General features: G+C 47.1%; 2 protein-coding genes across 2 annotated transcripts in view; both read right to left on the reverse strand.

The window, feature by feature from the left end:
- LOC8035824 (adenylate cyclase type 9) overlaps positions 1–2,715 on the reverse strand; it is a 68,080-nt gene extending 65,365 nt beyond the window's left edge. The window contains exon 1 of the mRNA XM_042289918.1: positions 2,105–2,715. The gene's annotated coding sequence lies outside the window, so the exon portion shown is untranslated. The remainder of the gene's footprint in view (positions 1–2,104) is intronic.
- Positions 2,716–3,239: 524 nt separating this feature from the next.
- On the reverse strand, positions 3,240–5,092 carry LOC121835450. Its single transcript, XM_042289651.1, has one exon. The coding sequence runs from the start codon at positions 5,090–5,092 to the stop codon at positions 3,257–3,259; it is 1,836 nt and encodes a 611-aa protein (XP_042145585.1). The 3' UTR covers positions 3,240–3,256.
- Between the last annotated feature and the right edge of the window lie 16,523 nt (positions 5,093–21,615).

Raw genomic sequence — 21,615 nt, forward strand, 5'->3', positions numbered from 1 at the left:
AATGACGATAACGAAATTTTCAGCATCTGTTGGGATGCAGTTTGGGGTGTCGGCCATCGGATATATACGGGATATTTCTATGTCCCCCAGCAGAGGGCGGTTACCGGCAAGGGGTCTATTTTAGGGCATTCCAAACGCTGGCTACATGGCGCAAGCCGGACTCGGCCGTATATATAAAGTACCGTACAGCGACGTCAACGTTGAGCGCGACGTGCAAGCCACGGGCGCGAGCACGTGCACCTGCGGTGTCGGCTTTCCGTGCTCCGAGATACTCGTGCCAAGAAAGCACCTTATTGAGCTACAACACCCCCCTCCTCGCGCTTGCGAAACAAATTTCATAACGATTTTCGTGTAATAAAGAAGAGCTTTAGTAGGTCGTTCCGATGACTCCGAGAATGATACTCCACCGCCGCCTTTACGCATGTATCGTATCGTTATCGGGTATCGTTACCGGGGGCATCGGAACCATCTACTAAATCTCTCTCATTATGTTGCTTGCGGGAAGCGCGGGAAGTTAACCATGGAGCCCCGATGGCCGTCTGCGGAGTGTCCGCTGTAGAAGATAAATTTTGTCCGTCCAGTAAGCAGTGCTCCTGGACAGGATCACTGCGCTTTCTGCAAGCAACACAATGAGAGAGATTTAGTAGATGGTTCCGATGCTCCCGGTAACGATACCCCCGTAACGATACCCATCTGGATGAGCATCGTACGGGCATGTGTCCGTTTAATTACTACTGCGTGATGCACGTTAAAGACCCCAGGGTAGTCTGGGGTCTTTAACGTGCATCACGCAGTAGTAATTAAACGGGCGCATGGCCCTACGATGCTGATCCAGATCGAAACGGGCGGGGGTGGTGATTGAACCCAGGACCCCTGGGTCCTGCAGTGCGACAGATAACGAGGTGAAAAACTATTGTGAAAGTTGTGAACAAGGACAAAAAAAAAAAAAAAAAAAAATGCGCACATATACAAGGTTTGGAGCCAGTCCTCGTCGTTATGTGTACCTTCGTCGTTGTCCTGTTCGCATTTCGTAAATAGTTTTCAGTATGAGTTACGAATCGATTGCCGCAATCAAGAGTCGTGAGAAAACAAGGTGTTTGCGACGTGTCTGTCTGCGAACTGTGTCTGTTCCTTGTTCGTTACCGGCCCTTAGCAACGGCTTTCACTCTCCGATGGGGAATACATATCCGACGAACATGCTGTGAACGGTAAGTTCTCCAAAGAATGGCAAGAAAAAAAGGGGGAAAAAAAAAAAGAGTGATACATCTTGCAAACGCTGCCACGGCGATGTAAACGCTAATCTTAATTTCGATCACTCGTTGCAGAGCACGGAGGCTGCTGTCGTAAAACCGAACGCACTCCAGCCACAGGAGACGAGGAAAGTTGAACAAACTCTGCCGGCGTCTAATTTGCGAATCGTCGTGGAAAGCCGGGAATTTCACCATCCCCGACGACGCAGCCGGAGTCAAGGAAATATATATATATATATATATATATATATATATATATATATATATATATATATATATATATATATTTAACAAATCTAAAAAAAAAAAAGCTTTCGAAAAGGAAGGCAATGACCTCACATACGAAAAGAATATATGAAGAAAAATGGAAACATCTGCAATACCTACAGCGAACATTGCACAACAAATATACGGAAGACCTCGCCCCAAGATCAATCAACAAGCTGAAAAAAAAAAAAAAAAAATCTGTGGCTAGATTTTTTTTTGTCATAAATGCAGCAACCGATGACGTTCTAATAATGGATTGCAGTATGTTTGCCTCATGATGAAACACTAGCACCTCCATAAACCAAGCAGCTTCCCCACGTATACAGCTGAAGACATGATACACAAAATACTCCCAGGGAGGCACTACAACTTGTATGGAGCGACTGCGTTCGGTAGTATTTTTTATATATATATTTCTAAAACGAAAATTTCTATTAGAGTCGGTTGAATCCTCGGTGAAAGAATTCAGTCCCGACGTTCGTGGTCATCTTTTGAGTTGTTTGAACTTGGAGCGCTGTTTGTCCGACAAGGAGTTATACGCCGGTGGTCAAGGAGAAAATATCTCGTAGTAAGAAGGTCAAACCTACCAGGGGATAAACCAGCAGCTCCAACGGCGCAAGACCACCTCCAACGGATGCTGAAGTAGCGGTAGCAGCAGTGGACAGCTTCCAACAGACAACACCACGATACACGGGCTGTCCAAATCTCCAAACCAATCTTCAAACGGCACAAAAAAAAAAAAAAAAAAAAAAATCTAAAACGTTTTAGGTGCTTGCAAAGAAGATCTCAGAGAACACGACAACAACAACCGTACCACGGCAAGCGACAGCACCAGTGTCCCGCAGATTCATGACGGTCCTGGAATACGTTCAAGACATCATCCACGTCCTGGTACTACACACCGAGGACATCTTCGAAGACATTCGGCGGATCCACTTCAAGAAGAAGCCCAAGATGCACAACTACCAGCCTGGTCGAGTCCCACCGGCAGCGGGAACTGGTGTTTCAGTTTGCCGGGAGAGTCCTCGCAGGTCTTCGTCCGTGGCAGGGCGGATCCAACCGATTTGAGCTAGTTGTGCCGTCGTCGTCGCTCTGCTCTTTGTAGTTGCTGCCTGCCGGCACTGCCTCGCCAGCCAGCCGCTTACACTAGCACCGCTACTCCGCGTGACGTACTGGAACCTATCTATCCCTCGCTCTCACTCGCGCTTGCCGCCTGCCTCGAGAGTCAAGGCGAAATGGAACCACGTGACGGACGGAGGGTTGGGGGAGAAACTCGCTTTTGCTGTTGTGCTTCTTTTTGCTCGTCGCCGGCGTGCTTGCGTTTTTAGTCGTCGCTCCCTTTCCAGACTGCTTCTTTCCTTCCTCTTTTTTTTTTTTATTATTATTATTCCTTTGACGTTGCGCGCGCCTTGAGACTTGGTTTTGGTAGACAGTGCGGCGACGGCGGCGACTTGTTCCTGCCGGACTTGGCGTGGACTTGCTTGAAGGCTGGTGAAGGGTTTGGAGAGGGGAAAGGGGGAGGGGGGGGGGGGACACACCAAAGCCACCTAGAGCGGAAGGCCGGGGCTCTCCGCGCGTGACGTCACGCTAGTCGGCCTAGGCGAAGCCGAAGCGCGCCGCGGAGCAGCGCTCAAGGGTAGCAATTACTCCAGTTTTTCGGCACAAACGCGTGTTTATTGACTCGCGCGTTAGAAATCTCGAACAAAACGGTTGTCGCTGTGCATGCTAGAATATCCACATCATTTTTTTGTTAACGTGGCCAGTTTTCGTTTCTTAGATTTGTTGTTCGTTTCGACAACTTTGTCGTTGAGCTTGCGGCAAAAGTTTTTTAGTAGAATGTTTGTAGAGCACCACAACAGATGTTTCAGCACGACCTCACTCGTGTGTCCTTCTTCACACACATCGAAGTCGCAATCCTCGTCGACTAGCAAGTCCAGTGTGAGCTCCGTGACCAGCTGGCGTTGGTTGCTCATCGTTAAGAAGTCCACCCGCTTCGACATTTCCTCCACGACAACGTAGTTGTGGGCGACGGCATTGACTGCGGTCATTGCTGGGTACAGAAGGCCTCCTCTGTCAATCTCTTTGATGAGATGATAGTGCTCATGGCCGGTGGCGGCTGTGATCGTGTGGTCTGTTGTCAGGGCATTTTTGCAGTTCTCGCACTTTAGCTTCTTCACCGTCGCGTACACCGCATATCCTGCCACATAGGCTAGAACGGGGACGATGTCTTTTATTTTTGAAAGGGAGTCTTCTGTTACTACTATGTTGTAGCTAGGGCGCGGCGCGTCTCGTCGTTTTTGCATTTCCTCCCATTTTTCATCTCTCTCTGTTTCAGAAGCTTTGCCAATCGGTGCAAGTGTGTTCTGCAGCCGAAGCTTGTTTTCTCCTTCATAAAGCTGTCGTATTGAGATATGGTATTGGGAACCTGCCAGCCGCCGGTACCTTCCGAAGCGGTCCTCTAAACAGTCCGTCTGAAATTTCCCGAGGAGGACGTAGGACAGGTTGAGTTCTTCGAAGCAGTACCTGCATATTTCGAGAAGCGCGTAAGTTGACTGGTGCAGTGCGGTATGAGTTTTGTCGGTCAATTTGCAGTTGTTTGCATTTTTCTGCCATTCGTCCAACCAGTCTAAAATGTCGTAGAGAAAATCTACCTTCTCGTCGTCTGGAGCCGGGCGCACAGGTTCTTGGAACCGATCTTTCAGCCTGCTTCCTTTGCCGGGTGTCTTTACATTGACAATTTTCCACCACGTTACTATAATCTCAATGAAAGTGGCCGTCTCCTTGAAAAACTTCAGGTTGTGTTTCTCTCCAATGGCACGGAGGGCACTGGGAAGAGAGCTGTCAAATATCTGGAGAGCAAGTTTCACGTTCTGCTTCTCAATACTCGACGGGCAAAGGGATTTCCTTGACACTTTGTATCCATAGCGCAGCAGTTGGTCACATTCCAAGTCGTAGGCAGCTTTGATGGTTTTGAACGACGCACACAGCATGCGCCGCTGGCCTTCTGTGTCAGCATGAAGCTCGGGGAACCAGAAGCATTGATCGTCTTGCTTCAGCCAATTATTGCGTATACACTTGGTTATGTGTACAGTGTCGATCACAAAAAACAGCGGCCTGTTGGGATCAGACGGATGTGGGTAGCAGAACTCGTTTGAACGACGCATCGTTGTGTCAGGCGTGTCCTGGTTGCGCGTTGTTGTACCAGGCGTGTCGTGGCTGTCCATCGAGCTCTTAAAGAGAGCCATAGCCTTTCGATTCACTGCGTTGTTATCCGTTACGACGCACATCACTCGGTACCCGATTTTCTCGAGCCCGCAAATCACGTCTCTAAGCAACTTGTGCAGAAACTCGGCGTTGGCTCCGTGCACGGGTACGACGTGAGCGACTTCCTTAAATCGGCACTTGATGCTTTGCACCATAAACACGAACGCACTATTCGCTACTTCTGTGGAATTAAGTGCGACACCGACAATGCTACCTCCTTTATAATCAAAAAACGGTTTGATGTGGACCTCGTCCACCATCAAGGTCACATAGCGTTGGTCATCGTTCAAGTCAGAGATCCTCTTTGCCATGTAGCTGAGAAAACTTGAACTTTGCTGCTCGTTTTGAGGGCTCATTCCAAACGAGGAGCATATCGATCGGATTGTCCTAGGGTGTGGCAGAACAATGCTTCCAGAGCTACGGATGTACTGGTATGCATGAGGCGATATTGTGAAAAGAATGCATGCAAACACCATAAAATCCACTGAATAACGCCTTCGCTCTTTCTTGGAAGAAATCAGCTTCAGTTGCTCGGCGAGCAGTTGGATGACCGCTGCTTGATCTTCGCTTTGCGTTGCGGGCAGCTTGTCAAGCAGAAAACGAATCGTGGCACAGATATCGTTGTGCGAGCTTTCAGAGCTTGACTCAAGATCGTTGTCCCAATTTTCGACACTTTCGAGTAGTTCTACAACTCCCCTCTTGCTGTTTGCGATTCTTGGTATGAGCAAGTTGGAGCCCAACCTTGTGACCTGAGTCTTCGCAAAATGTAGAGTTAGTGTAAGGTCAGGCTTCACGACGATCGAGTATTTTATCCAAGGGGCCTCAGTCTCAACAATGTGCACCAGAGTGAGGTGTCCATTGCCCTCAATAACATGCCAGAATGCCGATTTTACGTTTTTCAAGTGGTCGGACAAGTCCTTTATGCTGAGTATTCGGTCCGCTTCTTCCTCATTGCGAAATGAATCGATCGACTCTGCAAGCGCTCTTTCCATTGCAGAAGCCTCTTGACGCAATCGCTTGCTGTCCGGGTCTTCTCTTCTCGCATGGTGCTTCGACAAATAATCTGGACAGCCAGGGAACTTCGATGGAACTGCGCCTGGGCGAAGGCGCACCCTAGACAGCGGCGCAGTCACCGTCCTCCCGGTAACTTCGTCGACGTGAGACACCTCCCGAAGAACGTCGTCGTCGGAGAAGTGACGCTCGCACACCTATAAAGATATATACCCTTCGTATAAATAATAGCGACTTACCACTAAACGCGCTACACGTCGCCGTTATCGCCTATTCCCACAACCCTTCTATTGCTAGCCCGTCCAAATGGCGCTATGCCACTACGAATGCGAGATAAACAATTGGAAATGGGAATTCCTCACCTTCGTTCTCTGGGAAACGATCAGGTTTTCTCGGGGGATGGCGTTTATCCAGGCACTCCGCAGCGCTTCATCTTTGGGGAGTCCGAACACGTGCACTTTGGGCCCCGTTTTGTAATTACCGTTACACCGAGGCACACAGCATTTGTCAGGCATGACGGAAAGAGCACTTGATCATCGCGCACAAAACGCAGAGCACTCACAAGTTGTGCGACGTTTAAAACAAGACAAAGAAAACAGCCGAGACAAAACCAAGCGTCTCCGAACACGCCGAAAGAAGCCGCGGAACGTTCTGGAAAGACGCCGAAGCAAGCCGGCTCCATCTGCCGAGCCGGAACGGAACTACACCGCGGCCGAACCGTAGGCCGAGTAGCGGTGACGTAGACCCACGTGATCGCGGGAGCCCCCAGGCTTTCCTCCTCTAGGTGGCTTTGGACACACACACGTCACGTGGTTGTTGTGTTTGTGGGTTTGCGAATAGATCGATTTCTACTTCCACCTCCCCCGCTTCTTTATTCCCGCATGAACTGTGTCGTTCGTCACCGGATACGCGTGCGTGTTGTAGGGAGGGGGGGACGGGTGTCGGGCGAGGAGCGTGTATTTAGGCTTTCTTTCGCAATGATCATTGAGCAAATGTCGGCGGTGGCGGCGTGGTAGTGGTCTAGTGTCCGCCAACATAACGGCGCGCCCGCGCGCGCGCGTGCACGTGCTGTCATAACGCTAATGTTTTGTGTCTTTATATACTCCTGGGTAAAATTAGTTATTGTAAAGAAAAAAAAAAATATTGATGGTGATGATTGAAGCGTTTTCACTTGTCACAGATACGGAATATGACGAATGTAAAACGCCGTATAATTATTCCTTTAAACAATTCCGTCACAGCGCGAAAGATAAAATGGCAACACATCAATATGATTGGATTCGAATAGCTGTCGAAGGAAATTGTTAACAGAGCGTCACTTTCTGATAGTAATGATCCGCTGCAATTAATTACTTTTTGCGTACTAGTAGTTCTGACTGGAATTAACTACCCTCGAAGCAAGGTAGTTGTAACTTGTGGCCGAGCGGGCTTGCGCACATTAGAGTCGCGGCTGAATGTTCCCAGAGTACCGAAACTCCCAGGCTCGAGGCGCCAAAATGGAGGCTCAATCTTTTTTGTTTTGCTGTGGTCACCACGAGCGTTTAGAAAGCATGTTTTTGCGTAAAAACCAACAAGAAATTACTCTTTAGTTGGACATTTTAGTGGAAATCATTACAAGATAAGAAAAGCGTGCTGTTTTTTTTTTTTTTTTTTTTTTATAAAATTTTAGTTTACAAGGTTTTCAGTCATCGTCTGACAAGGACAATCTCGAATGTGTTGTCTGCACGTTGCAGAACTGTCGTCAGCGCATGCTCAGGGAGCGCACAACACCAACGAATGCAGCTACGAACGTACAGCCACTAATTAAATAATAATAATTATAATTATAATAATCTTCATGTGCAAAAGCAATGTTAGCGCGGGTGGCTTGCAAGACCAAAACAGCTAAGGTATACGATACATCGCTTCAGCCGTCTTGGTACTCAAATTCCCTGTCGCCAGTTATCAAAAGCCTCGTCCGAAGTCGCGGATAACGTTTTTTTCCGTTCTTCAGAAATGTTAAAACAGTCCACGACAGAGCAAAAACGATATCGCCCGAGCTTTCTCTGACACCGTGTCTCCAAAGCTCCGGAAGTGACATTTCGATTGCGCCCGCGTTCTGTATGCACCAAGGACCAAAATGGCGGCGCCTACAAGATAACCGGCGTGTCGATACTCTGGAGGTAGCTTATATAGCGGGGCTCTAATGACCGCCGGTGCACTTTAGCTGTAACGTCAATGACCCGTCATGGAATGATTGACCCTTCCTGACTAATAAAACGACGCGCGGGGGATTCTATGAATAGAGACTGACCGCAGTTACGGTGCGTTCGATCAACACGCGCATACACAAACGAAAAGAAAGAGATTGCGGGAAAGGGGGGGGGGGGGGGGGGGCTAAACAAGCTTATGCTTCGGGGATAGCGACGCGCAAAGGGGGGCACACCAACCAAAGGGCAGCAGAAAGAACGCGCTAGGAACCGAGCGATGATGAGGCAGCCAATCTTGCCCCTTCATTGGTTGAGATCGGGTTGCAGTGACGTCAGAAAGACGCCATTTTGATTTTCTTTAACTGGAAGGATAGTGGGTAGACCTCAATGCTAGATGCCTTGGGGTCTACCCACTACATTTTTCAATCAGCCAATAAGAGTATGGCGTTCTCTGGCATCATCGCAACCCCTGTGTAAGAAGCAGACGACTTGCACGCCGTATAGGGAGTATTCACTGGACGCCATACTCAAGTGCAGATGTTCATCGGGCATGCTCAGAACGAGCACACACTTACAGCTGCCCAAGATATCGGCAACGTTGATGGTGACGGGAATGTACGTTGCAAAAGCTCTGCACAAAAATTCTGAAGTCAGCACACGCTGAGAAGCAAAATACTCAGCCATGACCGCCAGTGAATACCCCTAAAAACAACAACACGGCCGCGCCATGAGCAAATCGGCGAACCGAATGAGAGGCCTACCAAGCTTCTCTCGGTAAACATGAAATCGCTTTTAAGTACTACAAGTTGACACCAACAAAGATGACGCTTGTAAACTTTACAGCCTTTTTTCCCAAGACGTGTTAGCCTTCTAGATCGCTCTTACTCGTTATTCGACATTAAACCAAACTAAACCTAAAAAAAAAAAAAAAGAGTTTGAGAGAGTAATTTTATAGACGTCTGCAAGTAGGGCCTCTGGGCACCACCATCTTGCCGCTGGCGCGCGTGTAGATCATCTGATAGTCGAGCCTTGCCAAGCCGTGGTCCAGGGTTATCAGGTCGGTGTCCTGACATGGTGCTCCCCATCAATGGGGACCAAACTAGTTCTTCAAGCGTGACTGCTTGCAGACGCCAATACGAAGCTAACTTTGTTCTCGACTTTGAACGTAAATTAAGAGGCCCACACAAGACGACAGTTCGTTTTCCAGTTTATCACTGATAACAGAAAGGATGCCCTTTTTGAACGCATCCATTTCAAGCGGCCAAGAGACATTGTTGATGACAAGGCCACCGGAAAGAGTGGCAGCCACGGGGTTCGGCTGTTAGTTTGACGTCATAGTGTGCGTGACCAATGACATCACGCCTTGGGGAGGAGAGAGGGAGTAAACAGAGCGCTCACGCCCTCCCCTCCCCCCCCCCCCCCCCCCCCTTTGCGTAGGAACGTGGGTATTAGTGCTATCGTACTTTCATTGCATTTGATGGACGTTTTAAGTCAGGCGATTTTTTACGTCGTTATGCCAGAATGTAATTAAAATTATTTCATGCTAAACTGGAAATCTGCCATACCAAACGGTTGAGCGGTCATGTGAGCGAGGCCACGTCGCAGCCGACCACCATGCATGTTCCATGGCGACGCACCTCCACCTACGTTGCTTACACGTGATGTCACCATATCATGCCAGAGGTCATCCCTAGTCGTTCTTTCTGAGGAAAACAAAATCGGTGGGTTGAAGTGTTTGCTGCAAAAAGTACGGGCTCACCAGCAAGGACACCACAATGGCAGCTGATGTGACGTCAATGCAAGCCATATATTTACAAATCTCCATCAATGCGCGTTCTTTCTTCACTTCTCTTATCTTTATTACTCATCGCGATCGTCAAATAGATGTCACGTATACTCCTTGGAGGGTCCAGCACAGCCGCGCCAAGGACTTCGTCCATTTCACTATTCGTCTGTTCGTTTGTTTGTTTGCTTATCTAGACACAAGGCCTCGGGAACGTGAGCCACTGGCTACGTCATGCGACTGTCTACTGCTCATGCGATTGCGTCCACAAACAAGAAGACGAAGATGTCGCCTTTTTGGTGGCTTGTAAGGCTCCGTGCTTGACTTCAAGATAGACAACCTTCACTGAAATCACATCGGCAGTCATTGTGGTGGCACTGCTGCTGAGCACGCATGTCTCCTGCAGCATACATTTCGCACCATCGAGTATATTTTTCTCTGCAGGAACAACGTACGTATAGGGCGACCCAAGCGGACCTTACGCTGAAAAACGAGCCGGAAAAATGGGCGCCTGCACATAGAAGGCTCAATCTTTCTCCGAATGTGCACTGAGCAAGTTAGTTTTACTGTGTGAAATTTCAAGGCGTTGTTCTCTTCCTGTAGGAAGTTATGGTACAAAACTGGCCAGAGTAAAGGTTGGGAGTGTTCGCAGCCGATCGAGTTCTCAACTTTTGGCGCCATCTCCTGATAACTTTCCTGCGTTAGATATTTTTTAGATATTTGACCGTCACAAACTGTCACACATTTGAGAGCGTGCCTGCTCATGTGGGGGACGCGAGATCACGAGGAGAATACAAAGTAGCAAGAAATATTTGAACGCCGTCGAAGCACAGGCAAAAGCTAAGACGCGAAGAGCGAGGAGACGCCGTTTCACGCGTTCCAAAAAGAAGAAAAATAATAAAAGCGTCGGGACGCCAGATCTTCTGATGTCCCCACTCAGACATAAGAGACGCGTACCCTAGCGATGGTAGCATGAATCTGGCACTTCTGATTGTCTTGCGTTGCTAAATTTAGGCGATTTCGAAGGTTCAGGGGTGCTTCTTCGTTCTTCAGTTCCACATAGAAAGAAAGAACACTGAGACAATGTGCCATAAGTAGTGCGAAGCCCAATCAGGTGAGCTTGTACTACACAAAATGAGGGCACCACAGTTTGCTCAAAGCTTGAGCGCAGGAGGCCTGCGCAGCGAGCAGACGACGCACTCCGTTGTCTGGCGCCACAAGTAAATGGAGCCGCTCACTCGGTCGTCTGCGAACGCGGCCAACCTTGACTTTGGAAAGTTTTTGCCCTAATTTTTAAAGAAAGAGAACCGAGCCTTGAAACTTCACTCGGTAAAACTGACCTGCTCCGTGCACAATCGGTGGAAGTTTCAGCTTTCTGTGTGCAAGCGCCGATTTTTTCGGCTCATTTTTACAGCGGATGGTCCGCTTGGGACACCCTATCGAATGATCGCCAGCCTGGAGCGATGATGTCACTTGCATGCTACGTATAGGGTCCATTCCAGTGACATCTGCGCGCCGCCATCTTTGTCTACAGGGCTGTAAAATGCGTTCTGAGCATGCGCAGTATCTTCCTGCTGCGGAATATCAGATGCCCGGTGACTCAGCATTTCTTTTTTTCTTAGGGTTAAGTGCCGAAGAGTTGTAGCTTGAAGCCAAATAATGTCATATAGAAGCATTGTACGGAACGGCGTTCTAAGGGACGACGTTTTGAGAATAGGAACTCGTTACATTTTCTGAGGGAATATCAGGAAGAACTGAGCTCTTCTCTTTTTTTTTCTATTTATTTGCTTTTTTTTTTTTACGAATTTAGTTGGAATTTAGGTTTTTTCCTTATCGACTATTTCAACCTCCGACCTCAAGGGATGGGAAGTATTCCAGTTATTGCCAAAAACAAACTGGAACAAATGTGATCGTGGCGACTGATTCGAAGCGTAGTTGCATGATAAGCGTGGCCGCGAAGCTCAATGCTAATTGGTTAACGGGGAAAATCACGTGACCAGAGGTGTAGGCGAGGAAGAGCCGGACCACCTGCGCGTATTAAGGGAGAGGAGTTCGAAAGACATGGAAGGCTCTAAAAGATCGCCAGGTTTATCAGCCCGATTAGCGGTAGTATCGCCTCATTCTAGGAGAACCAACTATCAAGTGTACACATGGTACGCTTTAAACTCTTTGATGAAAAGCGACGTGAGAGTATCGCTGAACTTTTCTGATGTTCGAACGTTTCACGTACTCAACACAATAACCGAGCCATTTGCCACACATTTCTCTTTTCTCACTTGCTCGCTTTACTTCATTTACGGATTATTCAGTACCATATTTCATTAGAATACGAAAATGTGACGTTAACGTAACGACACGTTTCATTTTTAAAAGTATACCAGGAACGCGTTCCTTTCGAACCACTGGAACTTAAACTCGTACAAAGATTGAGGGGGAACGAGCAACGAGCTTATCGTGTACAACACTGATACAGAGACACCTGAACTAGAGTAGCTTTTCTCTCTGTCTCCCTTTCCTTCTCTGTCTCTCACGGGGTTTTAATGCATGCTAAAAATAACGTTGGATGAACGCTAGGTCTCACAGTGAACACACGCTTCATTCCAAAACAGCTCTTGCATAGTAACTCGAACGGGTGCGTCCCTGCTTTGATGCGTCTAGTTTTACTAAAACCGCAAGTAAAGGGCCAGGTCGTTTCCTAAGCGCAAATGAATGTTATTTATAGAGGTTTTGTTTTGTTTCTTTTGGCTCTTAAGCTGTTGTCAAAAGACTCGGACAAGGCACATGCGTGCATGGAAATTCCCACAGTTCCAATCACGCTTTGTTATTTCACAGCGGTAATTTGAGCTATCAGTGTTATTGCATTCTAGAACTGCGTTCTTTGAATGCAATGTGAGGATTAAAAGTAAACATTTCGACGGAACTCCGCCTGGTTAGGTTAGCAATAGAGAGTTTTAGTAGATCGTTCCGATACCTCCAATAGCCCCGATAACGATACTACGCATGCGCAAGGGAGGCGGTGGCGGAGTATCGGGTATCGTTATTGGTGTCATGGGAACGATCTACTAAAACTCTCTAATAAGACAGGTACCGGTACTTTGCAGACCCTAACCAATTTCTTCGATGTGCCCGACGTTTCGAAGCCGGCTAGGCTCCTTGATCACGGGTGACTTTATGTGGGTCCAAAGATAGCAATTTGTCGTTATTTTTTTTTTCTTTCTTTCAGTGTTGTTTTCTTCTGTTTTTGTGTGTGTGACGCGTCGTAAGCCCGTGTATATAGCTGCTTCGAAGCGTACCCATGGATCGGTTCAGATTGTTGTTCGTATTTTGTATCTGCCAAGATTCTAATAAGAGACGCTTTCTTCAAAATCGATCGAGAAAGAAACTGGGAGAAAGCGACTCTTATTAGAATCTTGGCACATGCAAAATACGAACAACCATCTGAACCAATCCACCGGAGCGCTTCCAGGCAGCTATATGCACGGGCTACGATGCGCCACACACAAAAACAGAAGAAGAAAACAATGCTGAGAGAGAAGAAGAAAAGAACGACAGTTTGCTACCTTTGGGCCCGCATACAGTCACCCGTGATCAAGGAGCCGAGCCGACTTCGAAAACGTCGGGCACATTGAAGAAATTGGTTGGAGTCTACAAACTACCCTGCCTTAATGTGAGGATTACGTAAATTATAGTTTTAAATGTGATAGATGTAAACGCAAGTTCAATAAAAGCCCTCCCCCCCCCCCCCCCCCCCCCCCCCCCCACAAAAAAAAAGAAAATGAAGCGCTGAAGGTTCTGAACAGGTGCCAAAGTTTCAGCATTACCCGCTCTTTTATTAAAACGTTGTGTGGCTCTGTGTGATTTTATGATTATGATTATTTTGTGATTGTAAGTTATGTGTTTTTTTGTTTTTTTTTTAATTTTCCATGGAAAAAATGGCGGCCGACGGAGCTTTCGAATACATGGAGCTCTACGGACGCCAGTTACCGGAAACGGGCGAAAATGACGTCATTTCCCCATTGAATTTTTTTTTTTTTTTCGAAAGTAACTTTCAACTTTCAAATGAGATAATAAGGGTTAGTGCTGAAACCTTGGCATCAGGTTGGTACCACTAGCGCTACATTTTGGCAAAGAATGAGCCTTCCATGACGCGTAATTTATTTTTACGATTAAAAGAAAAGCTACTGGAATTTATGTGTGCGCGTGTGTGTGTGTGTGTGTGGGGGGGGGGGGCGCTGTACAGCGCTACCAAGAATCTTATTATGTTTATGTATATAGTAACACCTTGTAGTTACGTGGGAACACTTCACTACAGTTACGCTTAACCACAGTTTCCGTGCACACTATATACTCAACGTTATGTAGCTATGCAGTCAAAGCTATAAGCGCTACTACTCGTCTCACGCGCTCAAAGTCTTTCTGAAAATGATTGATTTAGTGGTTTTCGATAACGCTCAGCAACTTTCTAATTGGAACCATATGTCTATTTCCCCTAATTAAAAAGTTAATTAACAAGTTTTAATTAATTATCTGGCTAATTAGTAGGTTTTTGGCAATTCCTGACGTCCGCCGTGGCTGGTAGTTTGTTCCCGAAGAGAGTTTCTTTTTTTTTTTTTTTTAATCGCCCTAATTTTTAGGATTTTTGAAAGTCTTCGCAAAAACACCCGGTATGTATATATATGTATATATATATATATATATATTATATAGGCATTGACAAAACTGCATCTGCACTTTGGTCGATTGATTAGCGAAAACCGACGCGCTGCAACTTCTGCGGGAAGCACGAAGACTAAAGAACCCGCAGCTTAGCAGGCGATCGAACTACGCGGTGACCAACGCGACTCCAACCGGAGTATATAAGCTACCACGTTATCTAAAGTATCCGTACCACTCATATCGTCACGACCCGAAGCACTTCTTAAATCGGCAGCGTCGCGCGAAAATCACCCGGCTATCTAAATAAGAATAGCGAACATGACGAAATTCAGCGCCAAACGGGATTGCATGGAGCCTTTTACACCTGATATGCATGCAGAGAGCGGACAGCTCTTAGAGCATCCTCACCCTGTTCTAAATCGCCTTCCTTATGTCTCTTTCCTTGAAGGTGCCGAGACGTGGTCGGTTTCACATTACCGTATTTGCTCGAGTAATAGCTGCGCTGTTTGTGAACAAAGCCTGCGGGTCTGCTTTCCCGCGGGGCACGGGGCTGGTAAATCACCACAATCGACAGAAAAGAAAAAAAAAAAAAGAAAGAAAAAAAGCGATCGGCATTTTTAATTCTATGAAGACGTGAAGGGAAATTTCTCAGGCCGGAACTGGAAACAATCAGTAACTCCCCGTAGAAATTGAACAGTCATAGATCCTCAGCCCAATATTCCTTTTATTTTGAGGTAACGAAAGAGGGTAACGCGCATGAACGTGCCAACCGGGGGGGAGGGGAGGGGGGGGGGGGGAAGGGGGGCGCTTGCCTTTCCAGTTCTCAGAGTGGGGGGACAAGGTACATGTTTTGCCCCCTTTGAAAACAGCCGCCACTAGGCAGGGCAAACACTGGCCGGCGGCGCCGAAGGAATACCAAGGGCACCGCCCTCCGGCCCGGGGGGGGGGGGGGGGGGGGGGGGGGGGGGGTCTGGTTCCCCATCCTTACCCCCCTACTCAAAAACAAGTTGGTACGCCAGTGGTAATGCGTTCCTTTTATTTTGCAAGTAACGGGTAGCGTTATTTCGTTACTTTTTTTTTCGGTACGCCCACAACACTGTATTATAAGTAACCAGGATCACAATTCTTGACGTCATGGCGAGGCAAATTATAACTACGTCACATAGAGGAATCACAAGAGGGTTCCACCGAAACATCCTGGCGCTAACACACGCACACGCCTGCAAATATATTGGCCACTGGGCGCCGCCATCTTAATACTGGTATGTGTCCCTGAGGCCTGCCACGGTTGTCAGACTGGTGCCCCCAACGAAGCGTTTTCCACCCGCGGTGGTCGGTCTATTGCGTTTGAAGCGTGACAGCTTGACTACCGTGATATCCCCGAGAGATAGCCCATCTAAGATCGAAAGCAAATCGTGGGAGAAATAAGGGGTGCGGCTAAATTTCCGAGTTTGATAAAAAAAAAAAGAAGGAAGAAAAGTTGAGAAGTGCTATAGTTTTAGATTTTGCGACCTGCCAAACTTGTTATGGCAACCCTAGAGGAGCGATGAATCGCACTCAACTGTCGTCTCCAGTGAGCAACGTTTGCTTATCTCCCGCCGGGACTAAGTAACATCATTTCTGCCAAGGTCCCCATTGGTTAGGGCCTTGCAATTACTAGGAACAAGTTACCTTTCGGTAATATTATTTTAAAAAAATCATGCCGAAATTAGGGGTACGTTATCTTCCGGGGGTGGGCCATCTCTCGGGACATATTACGGTATGCTGGCTGTTACATCAGAAAAAAAAAAGTTTTGCGCTGTGTTATATTCTGCGGGAACTATAGTTTTTACAAAATTTTGTTCTCGGGAGAAGAAACAATGCTTTTGGCGTTTCAAACGCCGAACGTCTTCATAAAACAATATATAGCTAATTTAAAATGCACCTCCATATATCTTAAATCACCGTATAAAGAAGGACAATTAGTAATGCTCTGCGGGAAGCCGGGCTTTTTCTACTTCGGTTCTTGATGTGAATGCAAGTATATGTTTAGCCGGCTCTTATAGAACCAATGAGAACAGATCCGGGAGAAATTAAAACTAAACAACCAGAAATCGAATAATTCACGTCGGAATATGTATAATCGTGCCTGCTGCGCACTCTCCACACGGATGCATTGGCACAAAAGTACATGTGCCATTGCAACCGGATATGCGTTTTTTAATTCTTATAAAATAGAACTAGTTGCTCCGTTTAAAAATTCTCTTTCTCCCCTGTAGTTTATGTCGCCGGACGATCAGATTAATGATATTACGTGCAAATTATCCAAAATAGTTGTCTTAACATATCTCTACAAACACATTCCTTCACTTAAGATAAAGTTACTTATATATCACTCATGATTTTATTCGCGTATAAATTACAGTCACGGCTGAAACGAACCATCAGAAATTTTCCGTATCAAAGAAGGAATTAACATACCAAGAAGCATATCCGATAAGGCAACTGAATGTCTGACAAAAAATATTTTCGATAAACTCCGTATGTATAATGAAAATGCATGATATGTATGAATACCGCTAAAAAAATCGCATTATTTATGCGTTGGCCGAAATAGGTTTTTCAAGCTTTACAGATGGCGAAGGAAGAAGTGACTCTTTTGGCGTTTGAAACGTCTAAGTCTTTATAAAATACCATAAAGCATATCTATAGGATACACATACATCTGTTTTACTTCGACACGTGGAGGGTAAAATTAGCAATGCTGAGAGAGAGTCCGGGCCCCCTTTTAGTACGATTCTTAGGGTAAGTACGAGTATATATATAAAAGGAACAAAACAAAATCAACGATCGCTATCTAAAACAACATTTTCTAATTTAAAAAAAAGTGTTTACATATCCGACACAAGCTATGGAACGTTCGGGAGTACGACTTATTACTTCGTTTCAGCTTAAATCCAGACGTACCGGACGCATACGAGCTCATATGGTACCAACCAGACATCGTCGAAACGCACCTTCGCGGTGTTCGTTATGTTTCTGTACGCCTTCTATCATCACCGAACCCATCAGAATGAGAAACGGTCTAACGACTTTTGACGCTGCTTGATTAATCCCACCTCAACCAGATTAGCGACATCAATATCGAAATGAACATTATATAGACGGGGATCTTGCGGGATACATATGTTTTTTTAACCCTATCGTCTGATTCCAAAAACAACTTGTTATGTCCATTTTTTTTAGATGTTTGTGTAGTGTACATTTTTGAAATGTACAAAATCACCGATGTTTTTTTTTTATTGTTAAATGCGTAGGTCTGCATCTTACTACGTGTTCACTGCTCTTGCAGTTTTGGGAGCCTTGTGAACAGCCAAGTTGTTTGTAAAACGCTTTTTTTCCCTTGTCTCCTCCAGCCTTTTGTTTGTTGGAAAAGATATTATTATTATTATTATTATTATATGCGTCACTGCTAACGCTGAGTGGAATAACGTCACTGCTGCTCGCAATTTTTTTCTTTCCTTTTTTTTTCCTTGGGGAGAGGGGGGGGGGCGGGGTTTTGCAGCTCTTTCGTTAAAACAGTCTTAGTTGTTTTTTTCGTAGAGGTGCAGTCATAGGAATACGGCGAACTCCATGACGCTGCACTGTTGGCAAGGCTTGATTGGCCCGGTTGGCATCGTGCAGCTTCGGCATGTGCATGCTCGGACCTGATTAAAGGTGCCCGATCGACGTAGAAACCGCGCCGCGGCCGCACGTACGGTCATGCGAATCAAACCCTGACCAAAACTGGATTCGCGACTATGGCGGTCTAATGCAGGTCGTGCCATATATCATGTGCCTGCTCAATGCACAACTCTCGGGTTTCAGCAGGCAAGCATTAAACTCAATATGGTTTGCCCCGATTTTTATCGACACTACTTTTTTATTTATTTGTATTTATTTCCAATACTACTAACCCCATTCGGGGTTGTTGTAGGGTGGTCTTCGAACCTGCTGCGATGTGTTCGCGTAGGCGATCTCCACAGGCTCGAGCTTCCTCGGGGAAGCGAGGGAAGGACCACGGTGCATTTGAACGTCGATAAACGCACAACGCCTGGTTCACGCGGTATACGTAGGAGCGACCTGAGCAATACGCTTATACGACATTATACAACAGTAACAACCGAGTCACCGGGGCAACTGTTCCATCGCACCAACCGCCGACGGCATGTAATCAACGAAGCCACAAGGGATGCGCAGAAACCGCGAAAGGTCCTGTTTTGTTCAGTTCAATGTTTTCCCGCTAGGTGCCGTCCGTTTTAATGGAGTCCATTGGAATCGCGGATACCTGCCCGCTTTCTTTCCACCGAAGCTGTAACCCAGACATTGCGACGAACACGGGAAACCGGGCGCAATCGCGAATTCAAGAGAATATGCGTGCAAATCTGGTATGCGTGATCAGCGAGAAGTTGCGAAGCACGAACATTGCGAGCTGTGTTCACCTCTAAACGGACAGTGCGCTGGAAGACGTGCTCGTTTGGGTCACCAGCCACGCGTCCATATTTCTCCACGTGACCATGCTCCCGCCCTTAACCACGCGCAGAGAGCGGGAACCAGGTGATGAAAGGAAGACGTTTGATTGGTGCGGTGAGCTTGTAGTTCTTTTGATCTGCTTAGGGGCAAACGGACTATGGCTGGTGTCACTCCACCAAAATCATTACTTCCAGATCACGCGTATATCTAAGTTGGTCTTGAACGTTATCGTTTTTCTTTTTGTAACGTAGGAACGGATGCTGTTTTTGTTGGTCACACTATTTACTCATCTCGCCCGCAATCTGTGGCGTAGGAAAAGGGGGGGGGGGGGGGTTTGAAATGCCGAAGCTGATGACAATTCAAGATGGCGGCACCCTTGCAGAAAAGGTCTATAGAGCACCAGTAACATCCCTCCTAACTCTGCTCACTCGAGCCGGTGTCGCTCTGCTCGTAATCCGTTGTAAACCGGGGGTCACGCCGCGCATACACCGTACAAAAAGACTGTCTGCAGACACGAGTCACCGCAATATCCGTGTTTCGAATGCCGCGTGCCCAAGTTTCTCTTTGAACTCATTTGTCATGCGGCATTCGAAGCACGGATCTCGCGGTGACTCGCGTTTGAATCTGTTTTTGCCAGACTGTCTTTTGTATAATGTATTAGCGGTGGGACCGTGGTGCTGAAGGCTGATTCAGACACTCGCGTCTTAAGCCTGGTTCAGACAGTTGCGTTGGACTGCGTTTCACTTCGTTGCGGCCTACGAGAGCCGCAGTCTGCGTTGCGGCTACGAGAAACCAGAAAATTCCTGCTGCTTATATCGCGTGCCAAGAAGATTCCTTGAACTGGATTCCACGCTTCATACGAAGCACAGATGTGCCGGTGACTCGCTTTCGGTTCTCGACGCAACGCGGTCAAACGCACTCACCGTGAACGCACTCAAGCGCAAGCGTCTGAACCGACCTTTAAGCCTGGTTCAGACAGTTGCGCTTGACTGCGTTTGACTGCGTTGCGGCTTCGAGAAAACATGACATCTCTAAAGCTTATATCGCGTGCCAAGATGATTCCTTGAACTGGATTCCACGCTTCACACGAAGCACAGATGTGCCGGTGACTCGCTTTCGGTTCTCGACGCAACGCAGTCAAACGCACTCAAACGCAAGTGTCTGAACCGACCTTTAGTGTCAGCGACTGCGTCGCGACCGCGTGCGACTATAAAGAACTAGTGTGCTCCGTTTTCCTTCCCGCAACCAGTTTCAACCCGCAAATATGTTTTCTTTACTTCTACCCACCAGCGACTTCGTGCACAACACGCAGACTTGAACGGTACTCATTACATTTAAGTGACCTAAACTACTCGTAATCAATTTCTTTTTTTGGGGTAATCTTGTATTCATTTGATCACATTTATTAGGAAGTAGTCGCAACAGCATTCTCATTACTTCTGCGAGTACTAAAATTACTTATATCCGTTACTTTTGTACCCTCCCAAATCTCCGCCAGGGGGACGCATGGTCTACCAAAATTGGTGTATTAAAATTATGTGCACTTCATAATTCAGCAGTTATAATCCGACGAGGGTCGGTACAAAAGACCTGTTTTCAACCAGCAAGAAAACTATACATACGTCATTTCAAAAATCTCAAGTAATCGGAGGAGTAATGGTTACTTCTTTCAATTAACGGCCAATTACTTTTCGTCTCCAGTAATGAAGTAATCAAATCGAATAAGTTTTAAGCAATAGGAATTGTAATCGATTACGATACCTTTTATTTCGAGGAACGTGTAGAAGACCGAATTGATGCTGAAATCAGTCAGACACGGCCCACGGGCAGCATATCAGCCGCCATTTTTGAGCGTCACATCTAGCAAGCGGGCCGGCACGCCACGCCGTGCGGCGTCGGCGTTCGGCTCGGACTCTTGTCTTCACTGATTGGAGACGAGCCACAGCCGAACACTGACGCAGCACTCGGGGCCAATCAACGCGCCTCGCTGGCCTCCGCTAAGTGGCGTAGAAAATTCCAGTACTCCCGACTTGATGTCTCAGAGGCGTTGCGTCAAATTAAGGGGTGGAAAGGGGGCTGGGGGAAGGGGGGGGGGGGGCGCAATGTGAAGTGAAATTAGCTGGATGACGCAACGCGACGCGGCGCGTTTACGACACGGAGCCGCCAATTTCCTCTCCGCGCGTCACGACTTCGTGACGTCATATGCGGTCCTTATGACGCCACGAGTCCTCTTTTTTTTTGCATTCTGCAAGGTGTTGACTGTTGTCGTAAACGACTTCCTCCATCTTTCGCGACTGCCCCAACCTAGTAAGACCTTCGCAAAATCGGTCTTCCGAGATTACTCGGCGCGAGAATACAGCCGTTGTGGAATTCCGCACATAAGCCCACCGGAGAAAAGGTTCACCGGACATGAGCTCGCAAGACGAAAGCTCGCGGGACGTAAGCTTACCGGGGAAAAGAAGATCGCTGGTCAAAAGCACAACATGCGAAGGTTCGCCGAACATAAGCTCACTGGACAGTTGTGCCGGCGCGGTTACCGCCGGCACAACGCCCGCACACCCAAAATGGTTGGACTGGGAATCGAACTCGTGATCTCTGAGTCTGTATCGCGAGCTTTCAACCTGTGCACTGAGCTGATATACATCATCTAAAAAGAACTTTTGTTCAATATAATTGTTTCCTTTACTGTTTTGGGCATTTTAAG

The sequence above is a fragment of the Ixodes scapularis genome, unplaced genomic scaffold (genome assembly GCF_016920785.2).
Source record: "Ixodes scapularis isolate PalLabHiFi unplaced genomic scaffold, ASM1692078v2 PGA_scaffold13__105_contigs__length_92229423, whole genome shotgun sequence".
NCBI classification, from domain to species: Eukaryota; Metazoa; Arthropoda; class Arachnida; order Ixodida; family Ixodidae; genus Ixodes; species Ixodes scapularis.

Excerpts from the sequence above, each read along its gene's own strand:
- LOC121835450 (XM_042289651.1), bottom strand. The coding sequence starts at position 5,092 with ATGGCAAAGAGGATCTCTGACTTGAACGATGACCAACGCTATGTGACC.